Genomic DNA, 21963 nt, shown 5'->3' on the forward strand with positions numbered 1-21963 from the left:
TGCAGCATTAGCACCTAGCCTGGCTGGGCCATGACCGTGGTCCCTGTGCTTTCTCCCCCTGGTAGAAACTAAAGAAAATGATTTCTGGATGTTGTGGAAAACCCCACCCATCCCAGGGCTGGGTAAACATGCTAGAGTTCAAGTTCCATATTTCAACTTGGGATTTTAATTTCTAGTCTTTTTTTTTTTTTTTTTTTTTTTTAAACAAAGCAGGCTTTTGCACCAGGAAACACAGGGCAGCTTCGTAAAGGAGGAGATGGGGATGAGGAAGGAGGCACTAACTATTACTGATTGCTTTGGAGAAGAATTCAAATGACCTTGGACAATAGGAGGCTAGGGGAAATATCAAACACCATTGTCTTTCCAGGTTTACATATATATATTTAATTTTATTTTTTAAAAGAGATTTAAGCCAACCAATAGGAGGCCTGGGCAGTTCCCACCAGTCATGGGTTTGGGTACTTCCTGGGGGTAGTGGAGGCCTGACAGTGTGTGGGATGGGGACAGGGGGACCAGTCCCGCTGCAAAGTGGTCCAGAAATGTGTCCTTGCAAGCTTCCAGTGCTGAGCACTGGAAAAGCCCAGCCACGGAGGAAATAGGGCCCTTTGTACCCCAGGGACCAAATGTAAAATGAAGCCCAAGCCTGGCCTCAGGAATGGCAAGGCAACGCACCTTGGATCTTGACCCCCAGGGGTTGGGCCCTGTCACTTCAGCCTTGTGGGTAGTTTCTAGAACAAGGACGGCAGCCAGTGGCTGGGGCCCTGAGAGCAAGGCTGAGGTCAGGTGCTCAGGAACCAGGAGATGGATGGTCAGGACTCCTTTCCCAGCCCGGAGGTTGAGGGTGAGGGTAAGGAGCAGAGGTGCTGGGGCGGGGGGCAGGGGGATTTGTCTACCGGTCAAATGCCAGGATGGGATCACGACTCAGACCACCTGGACGTCTGGGAGTCCTGGGGAACCAACCAGCTCCTACCTTCTACCCGTTCCAAATATTTTGTGTTGAAGTCCTAGGAAAAAGAAAGTCAGAGTTTTCTGGGCCTGCCCGTGGAGTCTCCCTGCCTGTCCCTCTGCCTCGGGCTGCTGGCCCTTCTGCTGGCAGCCGGGGGAGGCCACTAGCTGGGGTGGGATAAAGCAGCAATAAATAGGAACCATAAACAACTGTACATAGGAGTGCTTGCTTTTACATTTAATTATATATTTTTTAAAGTTTCTTTTTTTCTCTCTCTCTGCTTCAGTGCATTCCCCTTTCTCTTAGCAACTGACCGCCTCTTGCCAGCCCTGGGGATGGCTGCTGACCACAGTGGCCCAAGGGGAAGCCCCACCTAAATATTCACAGCCTCAAATACCTCGTGGGGTTTTTTAATGTTTGTGTGTGTGTGTGTGTTGTTTGTATCTTTTCAAGCAACAAAAGGTCACAGAAAAAGGCACAGGTAACTGCATACACGGTGGGAAGATAAGACAGACGGGGGCTGAGCAGAAGCTTCTTGGACAGAACAACAGATGGGACAGGGAGCCCGTGACAGCAAGATGATTCGAGGAAGTCGGCTGGAAACGTCTGTTGCCAAACACCGGAAGCCAGATGCTGAAGCGGTCGGGGAGAGGCTAAGTGCTCTGGGGCCCCCGGTCCTCGGGAGGATGTGGAGGTGCCCCGGGCCCCCCACTTCCCGAGGGCTCGGGGGAACCCTGACTGGTCCTGGGTTCTCCGGAGAGGTTCCTCCTCCGGGCTGGGAAGTGAGCGGAGGCCTCGGCCAGGCAGCCCACGGAACTGCTGCGGTCCAGCGGCGGGGTGGCGGAGGCCGAGGGGTTGGCCAGCGCACGCGGTGACTCCAGGCGGGGGCTCCGGGACCCTGCCCGGCGGCCCTGGGGTGGCCGGGGCGAGGCCTCGGGTGGGGTGCGGGGACTGTGCGTGGGCACGGGCTCTGCGGGCACCTCGGCTGCGTGGGGCTCCCAGTCGGGAGGTCTGCCCAGGCCCCTGCTCGTCCTCCCCCTCTCCTTGGGGTAGTCCCTGGCCTCCAGCTCCGAGGAGAGTGTGAATTTGGAGACCTTAGCCACGGGGGACACGGAGGCCGATGAGCTCTCGGTGGGACTCCAGCGGGCTCTCTCCTGGGCCTCCCGGGCCCCCGTCAGGTCGCTGCCACCCCCTGAGAAGCCGCTGACCCAGGCCGTGCTGGGCCCGGGGAGCAGGGTGGGGTGGGCCCCCGGCCGGGCCTGTACCATCTGGATCCCGCCGATGGGAATCAGGGGGCACGGGGAGCGGGTCAAGTGCTGGGAGTGCAGAGGCAGATGGCTGAAGATGTTCTCCTCTGTCCGGGCCGGCGTGTGGCCGTGGAAGTCATGGGGGGCGGAGAAGGGTCGGGAGAAGAGAGGATGAGCAGGGCCAGGTGAACAGGAGGGACTTGGCGACTCGGCCTTCTGCTGGGGTCAGAAAATAAGACAGAGTGAGGCGAGGATTCTGTGCTGGGCACACGGAGACCCCAAGGCCTAGAGTGAGGAGGGGACTCGCTGAGATCACAGAGCAAGTCCTGGCTGAGCTGGCCCAGAACCGAGTCCCAGCCCCTGCCTACGGTGTTGCCCTGTGTGGGCGCCCTCTCTGGAACGGTGACTGTGGGTGCACTCAGGACACGGTCCCCACGCCTCCAGCCAGCTTGTCTGTCTTCAGAGGATGGGGCTGCCTGGTTGGCCCCTATGCACCTGGCCCTCTGTCTCGGTTCTGCGGCTTCTCTTGTTCCCCAAATGGTACTGACCCAACTTAACCCTAGAACATGAGTTCCCACTCCAGGCTCTTGGCCTTCTCCCACCTCCAGGAATTTTCACACGACCCCAAAATGAAAAATCAAGTTAAGATTCCTAGATCATGTTCCCCCTGGAGCTTGAATCTCTGCTGGTGGTGAGCAGCGGTGTTGGGTTATGACAATCTGGTGACAGAAAAGGTGTTGGGAGGGGAAAGGTAAGTTGACGATGATAATGATATCAGTGCTGGCGATCACGACAGCGGTGGGGATGGTGACGCTGTGACAACAGTGATCAAGCTGATGGGGTGGCTGGAGTGTAATGATGGCAGATGGCAGTGGTGATGTGACAGTGCTGATGGTGTGACAGGGATGGTGTTGGCTGCGGTGACTCTGAGGGTGCTGGTGGCAGTCATGCTGGAGATGTGATGATTTTGGTTGAGCTCTGCCATCTGCTCAAAGAACACGTGGGGATGGGGGTGCGGGGGGAGGAAATGGCACAAGTATTTACACTCACATCCAAGGCCACACAGCTCATAAGTGGCAGAACCTGGTTTTAATCCTGGGTAGTCCAGCTCCAGAGTCCGTGCTCTGCTGCTTCGGACACTAAACTAACCGGTTTCAGGCACCCAGCACAGTGCCTGGCATAAGAGGTGCCCAGTACACATCTTCTTGGTAACGGCTGAGCTGGCAGGGGTGTAGCTCCAGGTCTGAGGCCTCAGGGAGGTGTGAGCTTACAGCCCCCCACCTGCCGGCGAGAAGTGGCCCAGCCACCCCGGAGACGGGAACTCACCCACGTGGAGGTGCAGGTCTCCGCTGGGCTTCTGCCGAGAAGCTTGTGAGGTAGAGGCGCGGGTGGGTAGAGAGCCCTTGGGGCCAGCCCTGAGCCTGGGCCGCGCTCGCCCGCCGACGGGCTGCCCGGCCCCACCAAGGCCCACTTCCCTGGCAGCGCTGACCGTGGTGGTGACTCGGCCTGGCCTGGAGACCATCTCCTCGTGGGCGAGTGTCTGTGCGGGCCTAGGTCTGTGGCGCCCTCGCGTTCGGGGGGCAGTTCCCTACCCAGGGGGTGGGGGGTGAGAGGAGACAGCTCGAGTCTCGGAGACCCACGGGGGAGAGGGCCCGTCTGGGGGCCAGGTGGGCTCGGGGCCGAGGCCAGTGGCTCTCGGGCCGGTGAATGTCGCTGGGGAGACGAGTCGCTTTTGGTTAGTGAGTGTTTTTGGGCGAGTGGTGGGCGGCTGCCTGCTTCTTTGCTCGGGGACCACGGCCTTCTTGGGGACACGGCCTTGGAGCTCAGGGCCGAGCCTGTGTCCTTCTCCATGGGGCCCGGTGGGGCCGGTCCCAGCCGGGGGAGGCACAGGATGCTTTGGCTGGACATGGAGCAGCTGCCGGCTGCCAAGCGCTCGGCTTCTGAGACTGAGCTGCTCCTGGTGGCCTCGTTGCCAGAGGTGGCATCTGGGGGCTGGGGGCCCTGAACAGGTGAGGAGTCTGCCGGCAGCGTGGCTGGCGGGCCGGGCGGGGGTGCCTCCGAGGACGGTCCTGATGGCTCGTCCTGGCTCTCCTCCTCGTCCTCATCCTCATCTTCGTCCAGGTCCGAGTCTGAGTCCGAGTCGTCCAGGTCTGAAAACTGGTGCTCCGCCACGACCTCTGTGCCCTCTCGCCCTTCCGAGTCCTGGAACGGGTCATCGCTTGTTCCTGAGGGGCAGACACAGGAGACCCGAGGTCAGAGCCAGCCCCAGGCTGCTCTGCTCTAAGCCCCAGAGTCCCAGTCTGCAAACGGGGCCTGACAGCCATGGCAATGGCACAAGATTGTTGAGAAGATGGGAACGCTTTGTAAATAACCACAGCAGAAATTACCTTGTATCTACCATGTGCCAGGTTCAGTTCTAAGGCCTGCATGTGTTAATTCACTTAGTCCTCAAATAATCCCGCCAGGTCGGCACTATTCTTATCTCCACGTTACAGATGGGGAACCAAGGTGAGAGAGTTGAAGTCACTTGTCCAGGTAAGGTAAGTAGTAGGGCTGGGACTGAACCATAGCAAACAAGATAGGTCTTTTCTTTGTTTTTTTTTCATTAGTATTTCAGTGCTGGCTCCACCATGAGCAAGTTAAGTCACCCTGTTGTGCCTCAGTCTCTCCCTTTGTCAAATGAACTTGACAGTCTCATCTCACAGGGTTTCCTAGGCGGAGGAAACACACTCCTGACACACAGCAAGGGCTCAAATAATTATAGTCACTCTCAATACATCCATGAAGAAATCTATTACTCTGGGACACAGCGCCTTGCTGGCCAGTCCAGCAGCACTGGGCATGGTCAGTTTACATACATGTCTTTCACTGTGGCCAGGCTGCTGCCGGCTGATACAATGGTGTCTGGCAGGTGGCAGGCCCTGGCCTCTCTGGGGGTTTGGCTAAGCTGGCCTAAGGCTGGCTGCAGAGCAGGGCCTCATTCCAGCCACTCATGTCCAGAGAAGGTACTGTCTTTGCAGAACCCCTGGTACTCTCAGCTGGGGGGTAATGGAGCTCTGAAATACCAGCCTCCTGGTCTGGCTTTTGGTGGGGCAGCCCAACCAGCTGGGTCACCGCTAACAGGACACAGGCCTAGTTTGGGGATCTATGAAATCGGCAGCAATCAGCACTCCAGGGGGAGCTCCGCTAACATCTAGCCCACTTGGCAGGCTCCTGAGGGTTTGGGCCCCGCTGGCCCAACACTAAGCTCATGTCAGTACCCACTCAACCACTGACCAAGAGAGCTGGACACACAAGCTGACTCAGGCCACTGGTGCAACCAGGCTTCTGGACCCCACCATGCAGAGCTGCCCTGGGGGTAGAAAGCCCAGCACTTGTGCTTCCAAACAGCTCAACACACAGCAGTAAGATGCCTGCAATGGACGGCAGTCGGCATTCAAGAGGATGTAGGTCAAAAACTATGGGGTGGAGCTGGAGCTGGCAGGTGAAGGGAGGGCCATGGGGCCAAGGGCATGGCCTCCTGGCAGCTAGGAGCAGAACAGTGAGAGTGGGGAAGGGGCTGGGGATTGGTAAAGGAGTAGGGATGGCGAGGGGGTGCAAAACATCTCTAAGTTTTGCCCCACGCATTTACTTTCCCGCCTAAGACTTTAGTGGGGGCCCTGGAGCTCACCTTGCCTCACCTCTCATTTACATGTGGAGAAATCCAGGCCCAGAGCAGGCAAGTGCTTCCCCAAGATCACCCAGAGAGCCCAGGACTAAGGTTTACAACCCTTGCATTATGACACTGCCAGTTTCAAAATGTTTTTATGCATTGAGAAGCAGGAAATGGTCTGGGTTTGAACCTTAGTTCCACCCCTTCCTTGCTGTATAATGTTGAATAATTTAGTTTTTCTCTCTGTATTCAGTTTCCTTGTCTGTAAAATGTGCGTAAGACTAATAAAAGCCACCTCATGAAGCTGCCGGGAGGATCGTGAGGGTCTGACACCTATTAAGTACCCAATAAACCTTAGCTATTCTCATCCCAAGTACCTCACAACCTCAGCAGACAGGCAGCAATGAGAGCATCTCATCTTGCAGTTGAAGGTCAGAGGGGTAGTGCTACTAGTCCGAGTCAGGACCAGCGGCTCCTGATATTCACCAGGAAGGATCCTAAAGTCCCTTTTTACAGATGAGGAAGTTGAGGGGCAGAGAGGGCCGGTGGCCTGCCCCAGGCACCCAGCAGGAGTGATGGAAGCCAAGGGTCCCTTGCCCAGCACAGGGTTCGCAAAGCCCCCCACATCTGGACTCGCTCAGGGCTCTATGGGATGCCCCAGCCGGACGGCCCATTCCCAACGCCCCTCACTGTCAAGGCTCCACAAAGCTCCGCCCTTCTGCGGCCTGGGACCGGAGGAATGAAGCGCGCTGGGGCGCCGAGGGGGTCCGGCCACACGGTGGCGCTGGTGCTCAACCTCCTCAACCTCAGGGGCGAGGCTGCGGCGCCCGCCCGGCCACCCGTAGGCAGTCGTTCCTAAGCTGTGCTCCCAACCTTCACTTCGCGACTAACAGGCAAGCTCCTCCCCGAGCCTTCCTCATCGCAGGAAGTGGCAACTCCATCCTTCCAGTTTCTTAGGCCATAAACCTCGGAGTCATCCTTGGCTATTTTTTTCCCTCCTGCTTCCCCGCCCCCCGCCCCACTACGTCAGCAAACCCCTTCGGCTCTGCTTGCGGAATGCATCCGGAGTCCGACCACGTCTCCCCACCTCCCTCGGCCCACCCAAGTCCAACACGTGCTCAGCCTGGATCACTGCCTCCAGCCGCGCCCCCTACCGGCCATCCTCTGCATACAGAGTCAGGGAACGGCAGAGGGCGTTGCTCCACCAGGCGGCCAAGTCCACCCCTTGGCCTTCACAGCCACTGCTCTCTCAGACTTCATCTCCCCCCGACTCTGGCCCTCAGGGGCTCTGCTCCTGCTGTTCCCTTTGCAGGGAGAGCCTTTCTCCAGGCCCCACTTGGCTTCCTGACACCTCGCCTCCTGTTCCCTGTTCACACCACCCGAACAGAGAGGCCACTCTCCACGCTTCCCAGCCCCTCACGGATGCTTTGCTTCAGACTCATCACCCTTGCCCTATTCCACATTTGTTCATTGCCCAGCTCCCCTCTAGAATGCAGGCTTCCCCAGGACAGGAACTAGGTTTTATTCATTGCAGAATCTCTAGCACCTAGAACAGGGCTTAGAACGGGTCTGGTGCTCAGTAATTATTTCTGGAACGAATGCATTGATTTCATCCTCAAATAAGGTCATCCTTTTTGGCCTCATTGGGAAAATGAAGGTGGGAGAGGGGCAGGGACCACTCAGGGTCCCTCAGTGGACCCCCGGTGCAGTGCTAGTCGGAACGCCCGCCTCCCATCCATGGAGGGCTCTGGGCTTGGGTGCAGCTGCCCCATCCAGCCCACCAGGCACTGCAGCCAGCGTTTTTGTCTGACCTCGGGCAACTGCCTTTACCTGTTTGAGCTTTACTAAATGTCTTCAACTGAAAATGGGGCAACACAAGTTTCTACCACAGTTACGAGGACTCAGTGAGACATCTGTAAATGGCCTGATGTGCTTTTTTGATAAGAATGGTAACCCCACATCCTCATTTTCGGGGGTACAGCCCCAAGTTCACTGTGTTCTGTTCAATAAAGGTGATTTATTTCACCTAAAAGGAAATGTGACCTAACTCTTTTGTAAGACTGTAGACACATTCCCAAATCAGAAAAACAAAAACAAACGAGACACAGGCACACACACCTCTCTTTGTCACACTGTAATTCTTGATTCTGATTTTAGGGAATCTGGTCAAAGGTTTGCCCAGTGCAGGAGGAGTACCTCTGGCCGCTCATCTACCTGCCAAAAAAGCCCCTCTGGCCTCCTCCCTGGATGCTGAGGCTGGGCAGGGCCCAGCCACACACCCTGCCTTGTCTTCTCAGAAACTGGCTCTAATGTGGCTCTAATCTTGCTAACGGGGGACTGAGGTCAGGGTGCGGTGCTGGGATAGGAGATGGGATTGGGAGGTGACATGGGGCTGTCAGGTCTGTCTGAAAACCTCTAGCTCTAAAAGGCCCGGGCGTCAGGCTCATGCCCAGAGTGTGTAAGTGTGAGTGTGGGTGTGTACCTCACAGCGTCACCGTGAGGATTTGCCAAGATAATCACGGCACGTGTCTAGAGCATGCCTGACACAGAGTGGGTGCTCAATCAATGTTGACTGTAATTACTCATGTGTTAATGTATTCATCGTACATTCACTGAGCACCCACGGGGTGCCGGGCGCTCCACCTGCCACCTGCCTGGCAGACCTTAATGCACCACAGCTATGGCTCCCAGCACGCGCTGTGAGGGGGAGCGGTCATCCTGTGAACTTAACCTCTGTCTCCCTGCAGTTGGGAAAACTAGAGGAGAGGGCAGAGAAGAAGGAGAGGAGGAGGCAGAGCAGAGAGAGGAGGACAGAAAGCAAGGGGAGGGCAAGGGGGACAGGAGGAGAAGGGGGAGATGGGGAGGAGGGAGAAGGGGGAGGCGGGAGTTGGCAATTCATTACCTTCTTCGGCTTCCAGCTCCTCCAGCACCCCCGTCTCTTGGCACTTTTTGCTGTGGGCCTTCGACTTCATATGCTTAGTCAGATTCCCTGGAAAGGAATGAGAACAGACTCAGGTTCGGCTGGAGGGCAGGGGCCCAGGGCGGTGCCTGGCTGGCAGGTGCTGGGACGTCCCTCTGCCCAGGTGCTCAGGTGGGATGTGCAGCCACAGACCCCGTGCAGGATGGTACAGAGGAGCTGGGGTAGGGTGGGTGAGGGGTGTGAGGGGACAAAGGGTATAATGAAGAAGTGAGATGCTTATTAAAAAAAAAAACAAAAAGGAAATTAAAAGACAAGTCATGTGCAATAAATTTTTCCTGCCTTTAACTCTGGGCCCAGGAGCTGGTGACACTCATCAAACAGGATTACCGGCCATCTCAAATACCGGGATGAGATCAGGGCTCCCGCTAACCCAGCATGGGGGATGGGTGCTGAGGGTGCCCTTCTGGCTGAGGACCCTGTTAGGGCAGCCCCCAGGGAAGAATCTTAGGGTTTGGGAAGAGGAACCAGGACAAAGTTACTGTTAGAAATGGAGAGAGGGCAGAAGGTGTAGAGAAATCTGCTAGACCCGGACCTGGGCGCCACAAGGCTGGGGCCCAAGTCCTGACTTCCTTAGAGAGTCATGTCCCCTTCCTGGGCCTCCAAGGTCACTGCCGTGCAGACACGGCCGGAGGTGGTGGTGCGTGCAGGCAAGGCCGAACTAAGGCTCTGCCCCTCCCCAAGCCTACGAAGCCCTCAGGGCGCGGCTGACTCTGTCCCCAGTGGGCTGAAGAGCAGAGGTGGCCGCTCTGTGGAATCAGGGGAAAGACAGTGACACCAGTTCCCCCCCACGTGCGCACAGGCCGCAAAGCCCTGGGGGCAGGCACGCTCTGTGAAGGAGCAGCAGAGGACCCTCAGCCTGACCCGGAAGGATGCAGGCCAGATGCCTCGGGGTGTTCCTTTGGGCTCAGCAGCCGCCTCCACACTGTGATGTGCTCACTGTTGCTCTGTCGATTGCTGAGTTTCCATATGGTAGTTCATACAACAAATTGTAAATTCCTTGAGTCAGGTGCTCTGTCTCACTAATCTTATCAGTTAGCAAGTTTGAGCAGATAGATGGAAGAGACAAGAATAGACTCCAAGAACAGACGCACAGAGAGATGGATGGATGGATGGATGGATGGATGGACGGATGGACGGATGGATAAGTGGGTAAGAGGAAATATGGAGTGATGAACAGGATGAGCGGGAAGGAGCTGGACAGATGGATGGGATACTGGATGAGTAGATAAGCAGATGGATAGACAGATGGAGGACAAAAATAAATGGAAGGATAGATGGAAAATGGATCAATAAACATATGAGAGGATGGAGAATGGGAGAGGAGGAGACCTGGGTGAGTGGGAGAATAGCTGGCTGGCTGGACGCAGCACACACAAATGCATGGGAGGACAAACAGACAGGAGGATAAAAGAATGGTCAGGTGAATGGAAGGATGGATTGGTGGGAGGACAAATGGGAGAGGTGGAGGAACAGATAAGATGAGAAAATAAATGGGAAGATAAATGGATAGGAAGACCAACTATTCGGATGAGAGGATGGGAGAAATGGATAAACAGGAGGATAGATGGGTGGATAGATGGGTGAATAGGGAGAGAGGGTCCATAGATGAACCAAAGGGTGCTTCTTAATCATTCTGAGAATTTTAAGGAAACAGGGTTTTGCTGAGAGGGTAAAGGGAAACTTAAGCTGAGATTGCCTGAGGTGTGCAGGTCTAGGGCGGCAAGGATAGAGAGAAGCTGTTTCTTTCCTCTTTCCTTCCCTTAGTCCTAGTCTGTGACTCCATCCTTCCCAAGTCAGATTTTCTTCCTTTAACTAGACAGAAACCTGGATCTTCTACTCCTGGCCAAATGGAGAGCAGAGCCATAACTTCCAGAGTCATTCCAGGGCTGGAGGGTCCCCAACATTCCCTGTCCAACATCATGGGCCTCTGCCCTCACTGTTGTGAGCAGGCAAAGCCTGAGCAGGATGTCAAGGGGGTGGTAAAGGCAGCTGGGGTCTTCCACGGGCCAGAGAAACTGAATATCCTCTGAGGTTCTGAGACCAGCCCGCCATCCCCTGACTATCCCAGACCCCAGGAGACTATGCACACTGCTCATTCTGGCTATGACATTATTGTTGTACCTGTTCTGCCTGGAAGGTTCGGGTCTCTACTCAACCAAGTTAGATGCTGAGCACACAATGGGTGCGTAATAACCATGAGTGGGAAATGCTCTTCTCATCACAGAAGCAAAGTATTGGAAGGAACCTCACAGACCATGTAATCCACACCCACCAGGCTCAGGGTCTTCCTGCTTCTGTTCTAACTCCCGGCCCTGGTGCTGATGATGCCATTAGACGAGATTATCAGGTGACGGGATGCTGTGGGAGGGCTCCCATTCACCAACACGGCGAACCAACCCGTCAAAGCCACACCGCTAGCTAGTGCAGAGCCCCACGTGGAACCAGGTCTCAGGACTCCAGAGACCTTGCTTGCTCCACTCTGGCAGAACAGAACCAGCATGTGTAGGAGCTTGATGGCCTTGGGTTTGAGTCTGGGCTCTTCCACTTGCTAGCTGTGTGCTCTTGGGCAAGTTCCTTAACCTTCTGAGCACCAGTTTCTGCAACTGTAAAGTAATACCTACCTCTTGGGAACGCTGGGAGGAGCTGATGGGGAAACATGTAGAGTGACAGCAGAGAGTGCCTGGCAGACAGCAGATGCCCACCACGTGGAACCTCCTTCCTTCCCATACTGTGTGCCCCCCCCCCCCAAGTAATCGCTCTTTGTTGAGCACCCGGGGGACTCTGCCACAGTCACGGGGGTGTGGAGGAGAGAGATACTGAGGTGATGCTTGTGTTGTAGCTGGCTTTACCAGTCAGTCTGGGCTCAGGAACCCCCAGGAGAAGGCACCGGGCAGCCCCTGGACGCCAGCTTCTCCTCTGCCCCTGCCCTTGGAGGCTGCAGGGAGGAGGTGGGAGTCTGAGTGGCTGCCCAGATAGGCCACGGGGTTACAGGACCGGATGCGCAGCCCTGAGTGTTATCCGGCGCCCTCTTTGGTTTCCCCTCCGTGGGCCTACCTCCCCCTCTGTGAATTGAGGGAGGTGTACCAAATGGCCTCAGGTGTCTTTCTTTGGCCTGGACACCATTTCCTTGTCAAGGGTCAGAGCCTGGGCTTGCCAAGCAGAGTCCACAGCTTCTCACCGTCGTCCCAGCCCCCCCACCAAAACCCCGACAATCCTGGAATGAAGGAGGAAAGGCAAGTGGATGGAAAATGATGGGCGTCTGGAACAGAGGCGGACCCTCCACTGAGGGCATCAGCCGGTGACCCTGTCTGCCCCATTCAGCTTTGGGCTTTGACCAACCGCCCTCCCTCGGTCCCTGAGGCCTGCCCCAAACTGCCAGCTCTGTCCCGAGGCGATCGGTGCAACGGCCTGTACCCAGCACAGCCACTCTGCTGGCCTCTGGGAACCTTCTGCGAAGATGACATGGGACCCCAGACCCCCACAGGGACATCCCAGTGGGCCTTTCCTGGCCGCACCCACTGAGACAACCCCTTGCTAGCACCCAGGGGCCGGAGCTGCTGCCACGATGTCTAACACAGAGACGGAGACACAGACAGGCAGACGGAGACAGACAGGAAGGGCCCCCGGGCTGGGTGCAGCCAGGTGGTGGTGACGGAGGGCCCTGAGGACCACCTGACCCAGCCTCATCTCTCACGCAGCCTGGCTGGGCCCGAGCCCGAGGATGAGGGGAGGGAGGAGATGGAGGCAGCTGTATGGAGGCAGGAGCCCTGAGAGGAGGGGGCCTTTGGCATCTGGGCTGGTGGCTGAAGGGTCCATGACTCCAGGGAGAAACAGGAGTGTCAGTGTCTTGCGGCTTCCCTCGCTCCCCGCCTCGTTCAGAGAGAGCCAAGAGGGAGCTGGCTCTGCTTCCACCTGCCACCATCCTTACTGGCCCCTCTCTAAGTCCCAGAGGTTGATATTCCACGATTTCGGAGGCGCTCACTGTTCCGGCTCTGGAAGGTGTCATCTTCCAGAAGCCTCTAGGAGCATTTGCAGAGAGCTCAGCCCTCCCCCCATCACAGGGTGAGAGCAAACCCTCCTGGGAGGGGCCTTCAGGGCTCCACCCCAGGCTCCACCCCCAGGGCACTCAGAGGGCCTGCAGACCCTCCCCTCAGGTTAGGAGCTCTGGACCCTCCAGGGCTGTGTGCTGGCTCAGAGGAACCCAGGAAGGGACGGCAGATAGCTCGGCACGTGGCTTCCAATGCAGGAATCTCCTGGAAAAGGGGTGTTCCTGCCAGGGACCCAGGCCTCTTTCAGACCTGACAGAAAAAGACCAGGCCTTTCCTCTCAATAAAGTCAGAGGGAATTGAATAGGGATTGCTCTGGGAGACTGCTCTGGCTGGGAACTCAGCCCCATGGGTCCTTCCAGTCTCACGTGGCAGGATGACAGTTCTCCACGGTGGTGGGCAGCTCTTCATGGCCCTGGGCTGGGAGACCCTCTCAGGACTGGGCTCCTCATGCTGAGAACAGAATGGTGGGGCCCCCTGGACACACCCTGGGCACAGGGCCAGCAGCTGTGATCCACTCTGGAGGCCACCTGGTTGGCCACCTGATTTTGCCACTCCTTCCAGACAAGGGGGCAACTGCTCACAGAGAAGAAGGTGGTGGGGGTGATGTCCAGGAGGCAGGGGTCCTGGCTTATAGTTACAGCTCCGGCTTTAACAGTCATTTCTGTTTCGAGGGACCCGTCTTCTGCACCGTCAAGTGGGGCTTGGACAAAAAGGTTTTTGGCGTTCAGAGTCAAAGGCCGTTATTTGAACTGTTGGTGGATTAGTCCCATCTCTCTCCACCATAAAGTCCCAACTGGCCGCCTAAGGCCAGAGAAGGTGGGGTTGTAGGGGGCGTGTGTGGGACAGAGCCCACGACCAGGACCGAGGCTTGCTAGGTGAGCTGTCTTGGACATGGCAGGGCTCCAGGCCTATCAGTTCTCTCTGAATGCCCTTTGGAATGTTGCTGATGAGACACCAAGAAAGAAGAGGGTCAGGGCGAGGAAGGAGGATGATCACCTCTATTCGAACCAAAACCTTGGTGGGAAGGTTTGAGCTCCAGTTGAGAATGATGGTGAGAGGACAGAGGAGGGCAGCCTAACGGGGTCAGGAGACCAGAGATGGGCACCTGGTCAGAGAGGGGGCCGTGAGCGAGGGGATGAGATCAACTGCCCCTGCCCTAGCACCAAGAGAACGGAAGGGGCCAGCAAGAGGAGGAGGAAGTAAGGAAGGCTCAAAGACCCGAGGGGCCCTCCTCAGAGCCACTGCCCACTGCTCTTTCTGGGAGCAGCTTTACCAACAAAAGGAAGGTCAACAGGCGTCAAAGCTCTCCAGTTCCATCTACTGAAAAACCACGTGGCTCTGGTGGGGGCTGGTGTGGAGGCCCCCAACTTGCCCAAAGGAGAAGGCAGGACCCTCGTGCCCAACCCTGAGCCAGGAAACTGCGAAGCATGAGAGGCAGAAGCCACCAGGGGTTCGAGAGCCCCAGGCTTCCCCTGAGGCACCTCAGTCTGCTCAGCTACCAGGAAGGAAGAAGCGGGTTGCGATGCCTTTCCTGCCTGCCCTGTGGGAGCAGCCAGCGGAAGGAGCAGAGAAGAACTCGGTCCAAGTCTCGTGGACACGGCCTCACTGGTCCACACCCAGGTCCTGGGTGGCTGCAGCGGCCCCGGCCACCCCCCATCACCCATCACAGCGCTCTGGTTGCGTACCCTCACCGGCCAGCCTTCCTTCCTTTCACAGGTGACTGCCAGAGCCTGAGCTGACCCTGCTGTGCAGTGTTGGGGGGCAGGAATGACAGGGCTGCCGTTCGGGGGTCGGGGAGAGCCCGGCCCTGTGTCAAGAGCTGCAGAGAAGCTGGACGGAGCGGGAACGTGGTCTGAGTGGTGAGGCGGGGTGGAGGCAGGGGCAAAGTCTGGCATGAAAGGTGACTATGCGAGTGTGTTAAGTGGCTCGGGGTGGAATGGATTTCCAAACTCAAGAGCGGCAGTGACCAGTGTGGATGCTGGAGCTCATCAGGTCGGTGGATAAAGGGCTAAGGAGACATGCAAAAGGAAGGGGTGATGAGATCAAATACAAGACCAGGAACTGTGTGCGAGAGTGCCACCGCCTGGCCGTGGTGGGAATCGCAGGGGTGGAGGGCAGAGGGGCCGGCGTGGGATCCAAGAGCACGGGCAGGGCAGCCGAGGGGTGCCACTGCCCAGTCTGGAGGCGGCTGCTCTGTCACTGGGGAGCCCAGGAATCGGGGGTGCCCAGGCCCCAGGCAGAGAGGTCCGGGCCCCGGGCTCTGTGCTGGGGCTCCCAGAGGGGAGCTCCCTGCAGCGGGCAGGGCCAGTGCCCCGCTGACCGTCTCTTACCTTTGGTTTTAAAAGCAAAGTGACAGTGCTTGCACACATAGGGCCGGACGTCAGTGTGGGTGCGGATGTGTTTCTTCAGCATGCTGGGCTTCTTGCAGCGAATTCCACACTCCTCACAAACATATTTCCCTCGGCCGCGGCCTCGCACATATACATACTCTTCGTTTGATTTGTACCTATGAGCAACAGGCGTCATGGTAAAGGAACAAAAAAGTAGGAGAAGAGGCAGGTTCCCACCTCAGAAGATGCACGCGCTTCCTGGCTGCATCCGGCCCTTAGGGGCATCGGGAGAGGAGGACGCATCGCGGAGCAGAGAGAACCGCGGGTGGGGGGATCCGCCAGGGAGCCCTGCACCTGCCCTGCCCTCACACAGGGGGGCTGCCCCCTTCTCTCCCTCGGAGGCGGCAGACCCTGGTGCTCCCTGCCAGGAGGGAAGCCACAGGGGCACAGAGGGCCTCCGGTCCAGACCCGGCCTCGGTGCCAGCTTCTGCTCCCAAAGAGCAGCCGCTCTGGGCCACCGTGTGACAAAGAGAGTGAAACAGATAACAACCACAGCTCTGGCAGCCACCACTGACGGAGTGCTCACTCTGTGTTGGGCGCTTTGCCCGAATTCAATCACAGTCTCCACAAAGAGCCCTTAAGAGCCTGAGGCTCCCACAGCCAGAAAGGGACAGAACTTGAGCTGAGCCTGCCTGCCCCGAAGCCCGTGCATCCCCCACAAAGGGCGACACGCGCTGAAACAGTCTGCTAGGAGGCCACCCAGACACGCGTGTGAGGAGAGGGACGAGGACTTCATCGTTTCTCTGTCCTCAGAGTCTGGAAACCAGGGGCCCTGCACTCTCTCCCCCGTCTCATCTCCAGCCGAGCCGGGAGCTCTCAGGACCCAGATTCCAGCCACCTGGCCTCTCACACGGCCTCCAGGGATCAGTTGGGGTCATAGCGGGAAGTACCAATAGCTTTCAGGAGCCTCCTGGGGTGGCTGGCCCACCGGCTGGGCCTCAGCGCCACTGTGCTCTTGGCCCAGAATCAGAATGTTCTTATTTCCACTCGGAAGGAACCCATGAGTCTCACAGGCTCACTTGATACCCTCCTTGTCAAAATGCCGTGCTGGTCTAATGTTGTGGATGTGTGAGTGTCTCGATGGGGACGTGGAAGGCTGCGACGGGGTCCAGGGAGGGGATCCTGGCATAATTCCAGGAGAAGAGCTTTCTGACTCATGAGGCCTGGGGATCTGAAGGCGCGGGTGCCTTGGGAGAGGTGTGGTCTCTTGGCCTGCAGGAGGCCTGCCTGTGCCCACACTCACCCCGCACATCATCACCCCCTGCCCAGGAGTTGGCACCCAAACTCAGGGGTGGGGTGGTGCAGAGAGGCAGGAAGGGGCTTGGGGGGAGGTGAGGCCGTGACAACGGCTGGGACTCAGTCCTGCTCTGCTGGGGCCATCAGCCTACAGCTGAGAGGACGCCACAAGGATGGGCTTGCAGGAGGGAACTCTGAGGGAGGGAGCCGGCAGGCAGCGGCACAGCGATCACCAACACACATACACACACACTCACACACACTCACATCACCTCCCCACTCTCACACGCAAACACATGCACTCACACTCACACACTGACACACACCCTGGCACACTCACCCTCACCCATGCAGTGACACACACACTCTCTCTCTCTCTCTCACACACACACACACACACACACGCGTGCGTGCGCACTCACGCACAGACTGCTGTCCAAGAGTACAAGTGGATTGCCTCAACTTTGGCCAACCGGTACCTCTCAAGTTGTCTAAAACCACCCTTTCTTCCTATTACGGGTCCCGATGGGCCACTTTTAGGCACCCAGTCCTCAGGCTGGGGGCCAACTCTTGCCCTGATCCAGGGCAAAGCACCATCTTGCTTTCAAGGGGAGGCATGGAAGGCCATGGGGCGCTAAGGGGAGAGGAACTCATTTTGCTCTTAGGGAGAGCACCCTGGGGGCAAGCAGGGGGTGTCTGCCTCCCCGTGCCAGCAGTTCACCCTCACGCAGCATGCCCCCCAGACCTCAACCAGCTACCTGGGTTTTAATTCCTAGGTCCCTTCGTCCCCCTGGGACCCAGTCTGAGCTGGGGCGCCCCTTTCCCATCTGGAGAAGAAAGAAGCGAGACTGGCTTGGTTTCCCCTTGGCACTGGACACCAGCCTCCACTTGGCTCTGCTTGGCGGGTCCATGACAGCCCCCCCCACAACGATGATGGCGCCGTCGGGGTCCCCCTTCCTTCACCCCCTCCTACCCAGGCCCACAGCCGCCCTGACTTCTACCACATGTGGGATTCCCCCTGTGCTTAAGCCAATTCAGAAGAAGGCATTAGAGTCCGTCTACCTCGGCTGTTCTCAGCCCCTTCGTTCTCCCTCCATAGCGAGCTTAAACCACCTGCAGTCGCCTGAATGGAGACACACACACACAGAGAAAGGACTCTGCTTGACCCTCCAAGGGTGGTGCCTTGACTTGGGGGTGGGGTGGGGAGGCATGTATGTAACCCCAGACACCACTTCGTCACACTCCATGGAAGGAAGGTGCACAACCTTCTGGGTAGCACAGAGGAGGAGCCTGGGCTGGAAGGGGCCAGAGAGGATGCTGAGAGACGGAGGCAGGAAGGGAGGCCCCCAGGCAGGGACCCCAGAGGCAAAGGCACGGGTGCTAAGAGGCCTGGAGTGTTTGAGGGCAGGATAGGCTGGATCACCACCGGCCTTGAATGCCACTAAGAAGCTGAGACTTGATCGAAGTTTTATTAAAGATAAACAAAGTCTAAAGAGAAGATGCTTCCTTGGCACCATGGGGAATGGTCTGGAAGAAGAGAGACTTAGAATCTGGGTACAAGGCACGTGTTCTAGGACAGAGATTCAAGTCCTTCTGGACGTAGAATCTACAGGCCTTGGTGGCCATCTGGATGATGCAGGGGCCACCATGAAGGAGTAACAAAGATCGAAAGTTTTCAACTTGGCCAGCTCAAGTGGTACCATCTGCGGGCTTAGACAGAAGCGATACAGGACCCTTGTCCTTAACTGCTGAGTGTGAGATGATCCTGAGAGTGAGTTGAGGAAATGTCCAGTACACAGCTGGAAATCCATGGGACTCAGGATGGGACATGTAGATTTGCGCTGAGGTGCAGCGGGTGGGCCAGCCACCCCAGGAGGCTCCTGAAAGCTATTGGTACTTCCCGCTATGACCCCAACTGATCCCTGGAGGCCGTGTGAGAGTCCAGGTGGCTGGAATCTGGGTCCTGAGAGCTTCTGGCTCGGCTGGAGATGGGACGGGGGAGAGAGTGCAGGGCCCCTGGTTTCCAGACTCTGAGCACTGGGAAATGATGAAGCCCTCGTCCCTCCCCTCACACACGTGTCTGGGTGGACTCCTAGCAGACTGTTTTAGCGCGTGTCACCCCTCGTGGGGGATGGACGGGCTTTGGGGCAGGCAGGCTCAGATCAAGAGAGTATGAAACAGGAAGAGGGCAGTGAGAGGGCCCAGGAGGCACCCAAATGTAAGGGCGGGGAGAAAGATGGCACTAAAAGCCACCCCCAAGCAGAGATCTCCTGGTAGAGAACCAGGAGAGAATGTGATTTGGGAGCCAGAGAAAAGAGGTTAGAGGAGGAGGCAGCCAGGAGGGCCCAGGTTGTGGATATCTGGAGGAGGGTGGCCACTGGGGGTCCTGAGACTTGAAGAGGGCAGTCCTGGTTGGCCAGCCTGGAGCCTGTTGACTTCTCTGCTCCTTGAAGGCCACTGGGGTTGTACAGCTTTGTGGTTCCCAAAGGGCCAAGTCCAGGGACAGATATGGGGCAGCTGTCCAGTGTGAGCTGGACCCTCTTCCCCTTCCCAGCTCACGGTCAGCCCCTCCAGCCTGTGCAAGGCCCCTCTCTATAAGGTCCCACCCCTTCCCCAGCAGATTCAGGCCTCTGCCTTCGGACACATCCCACCATCACGGACGCACGCTCAATTCTCTCGGTACCAACCAACCCCAAAGTCCCCCTGGACCTCAGCCCGCTCCAGCGACCGCTCTGTCTGCTTCCTTTCTCAGCCTGAGTCTGGAAAGGGCCATCAGGCTGGCAGAGTCACGCCTCCTCACCGCCCCAGCCCAGCTCCCCTGCTGACTCTTCCTGCCAACAACACAGGCTGCTAAATCCAAGTGGCAGAGGCGTTATTGCCCTGTTGCCCGCCCTCTGGAGACACCTGTTGGCTTGGTGACCGGGTCTCCTCCGCAAGTTCCTTCTTTGACCCCCGCCTCCCATGCTGGTGCTCCCCAGGCACCAACCTGCACTCTTCTCCCCTCACATCTTCCCCCAGGTGAGCTTCCCCGCACACGCCTGACTTTCCGCCTGGATGTTGATGGCTTCCCTGTCTCTATCTCCAGCTCTGACCCCTCTGCTCTACATCCAACTGCCCCCTCAGCATCTCCCTGGTGGTCTTTAGGCACCTCACAGCCCACATGCCCTGAACCATGTTTCCATGTCCTCTGACCTGTACTACCGCCTCCTGGGTCCCCGCGTCAGTAAACGGCATGCACATCCCATGGTGGCCAGGCCAGCGTCCCTGGTGCCTCTACTTCCTTCAGTCTTCATTGTCAATCCATCACCACAGCCCGTCAATGCCGCATCCCACATATGCTCCAGGGAGGCCCACCTCCTTGCCACCACTAGCCCAGGCCACCATCCTCTCTCCTAACCTGCAGCATCCTTTCCTCACAAAACATCCAGAGCGGGCTCTCCCCAAATACATCCGGTCCTGCCACTCCTCCCAGCCCAGGGGCCCATTAAATGTTCCTCCCACTGCTCTCAGGATAAAGCCCTGCCCCTCACTCAACGGGTGCAGAAGGCCCCGGGCACCACCTCGCCCAGCTACCTCTCCAGCTCTTCTCTTAACTGCACTTCCCCATCAACAACACTGAACATCATCCAGTGCCTCCGAGTCCCTTTCCTCTGGCCTTCTCTCTCCCTCCCCCGCGTCCACCCATCCCACCGCCTGCTACTGTCTGACCAGCTCCTCTTTCCTTCAGGGCTTTGCCAAAAGGCCCCTTCCTTCAGAGCCCTCTCCCACACCCCTGGGCCTGGGGGTCCCGCCACTCCTCCTTCACGGTGCCTGTCAAGCTGTGTGTACCGTGTGGCCTCTCACAATGTAGTCCCCGTTAACCCCACGCGGAGGGCATATCTGCCTCCTTCACTAGCGCATCCCCAGGGCCTAGCTCAGTGCCTGATACCCAGCAAGTGCTCGGTACTCACCGCTGCACAGAGGAAAGCCAAGCCAAGGCCTTCTTTCCTTGTGTCTGCTAGAGACTCTCAGCTGAGACGCTCCCACTCCAAGAGTCCCTGAGCACAAGCTCAGCCTGACACTGTGGGCTCCCCATGGACGCGGCACACAGCCAGTCCCCCCGTAACCATGGTAGACAGGCTGGCTGAACACTCCCCACTTTCTGGTAGGGACCACTGTGCTCATAGGGTAGAAGTCAGCATGAGACCTGGGTCTGAGTGCTGGCTCCTGCGTGGACTTGCTGGGTGACCTTGGGTAAGTCACTTCCCCTCCCTTGGGAATAGTCAAACTTTGCCCTTAGATACACCAACCACCGCCACATGCCTGACGTCATTCAGTCCTCCCATCAGCCCTTTGCCATTGTCCCCATTTTATAGAAATGTGAACCAAGGCCCAAAGAGTTCAAGTGACATGGCCAAGATCACACCATCAGCGATCTTTCCACTTATCCCCATCCCCGCACAGACGCTGCACGAATGCTTTTAGGTGATGCTGACCAAGTTTCCTTAGCACCTTCCTTCATGGAGATTCTCAGGGGCCTGTAACACCGCAGACAGATGAGAACGGCATCACTCTCCCCGCAGCCCTTCCTGAAAGGCCACCAGCTCTGGGTGGGACCGAGGGTGTTGACAGCTGCAGAAAAATGCCATGCAAAGAGCCAGGGAAGGAAGCCAGAAAAGCATGGTGGGACCCCCAGGGGCATGGTCGTGTCTCCTAGGTCTGCTGGCCCCTCCACCCTCCACCCAAGGCTGCCCTTTGGAGGCCTGTGCCACAGGTTGCCCTTCACCCGGTGAAGAAGCGCCCGCCCAGCCTCCTGCCTGTTCTGAGCCTGCAAGACAGTCACCGCCTGGGTACAGCTGACTCATGGCTCTTTGAGCCCCACCACCTGCCTGTCTTCTGCTGATCTGACAAGCCAGGGATGGCAGCCAGTCTGGAAAATGCCTGGTTTTGTTCTTAAAAAAAAAAAAAAAAAAAAAAAAAAAGCTGTTTCTGTGGATTCCAGAATGTCTTAGTTAAAGGGGCCCTGAGCTTGACTGCCTGAGGCCCAGGGCTGTGAGGGCCTGAGGTCACGAAGCACCAGGGGTCCTGGACCCTCCCACGGAAGCAGCTTTCTGTTCCACTGCCTTGGGTCAGGAGGTAAGTGAGGCTGCCAGGAGGGGTGTGGAGCTGCCAGAATCTTCTGGGTCTCTTTTCATTCTTATGCTGCAGGTCTAAGACTCACGGACTCAAAGGAAAAAAAAAAGAATCTTGCACAACCCCTTAATCAGGAGGGTCTTCTTATTTTCATCTAACGGAGAAGGAAACAGAAACAGAGAGGTTGTGTGTCTTGCCCAAAGTCACGAGGCAGCTAGAAAGTGGCAAAGCAGACACTGGATCCCAGGTCTGACCCCAGCGCTCTTACGCGTGACACAGTCTGCCCTCCTGCCTTCAGCCACGTCTCTTCTTCCAATCCTGCAACTGGAGATGCTGAGCTGCCTGACTCTT

General features: G+C 57.4%; 1 protein-coding gene across 4 annotated transcripts in view; it reads right to left on the reverse strand.

Annotated features, from left to right (window-relative positions):
- Positions 1-218: 218 nt before the first annotated feature.
- Positions 219-21963, reverse strand: part of HIVEP3 (HIVEP zinc finger 3) — a 497909-nt gene continuing 476164 nt past the window's right edge. For 3 of the 4 annotated variants that reach the window (XM_057527610.1, XM_057527615.1, XM_057527617.1), the window contains 4 exons: positions 15205-15380; positions 8748-8834; positions 3520-4418; positions 219-2412 (listed from right to left, as the gene is read on the reverse strand). In XM_057527610.1, coding sequence (XP_057383593.1) covers positions 1600-2412; positions 3520-4418; positions 8748-8834; positions 15205-15380 — 1975 coding nt within the window. In that variant the 3' untranslated portion in view covers positions 219-1599. The remainder of the gene's footprint in view (positions 2413-3519; positions 4419-8747; positions 8835-15204; positions 15381-21963) is intronic. The other variant, XM_057527626.1, reaches the window with a different exon arrangement.

The sequence above is a fragment of the Balaenoptera acutorostrata genome, chromosome 1 (assembly GCF_949987535.1).
Source record: "Balaenoptera acutorostrata chromosome 1, mBalAcu1.1, whole genome shotgun sequence".
NCBI classification, from domain to species: Eukaryota; Metazoa; Chordata; class Mammalia; order Artiodactyla; family Balaenopteridae; genus Balaenoptera; species Balaenoptera acutorostrata.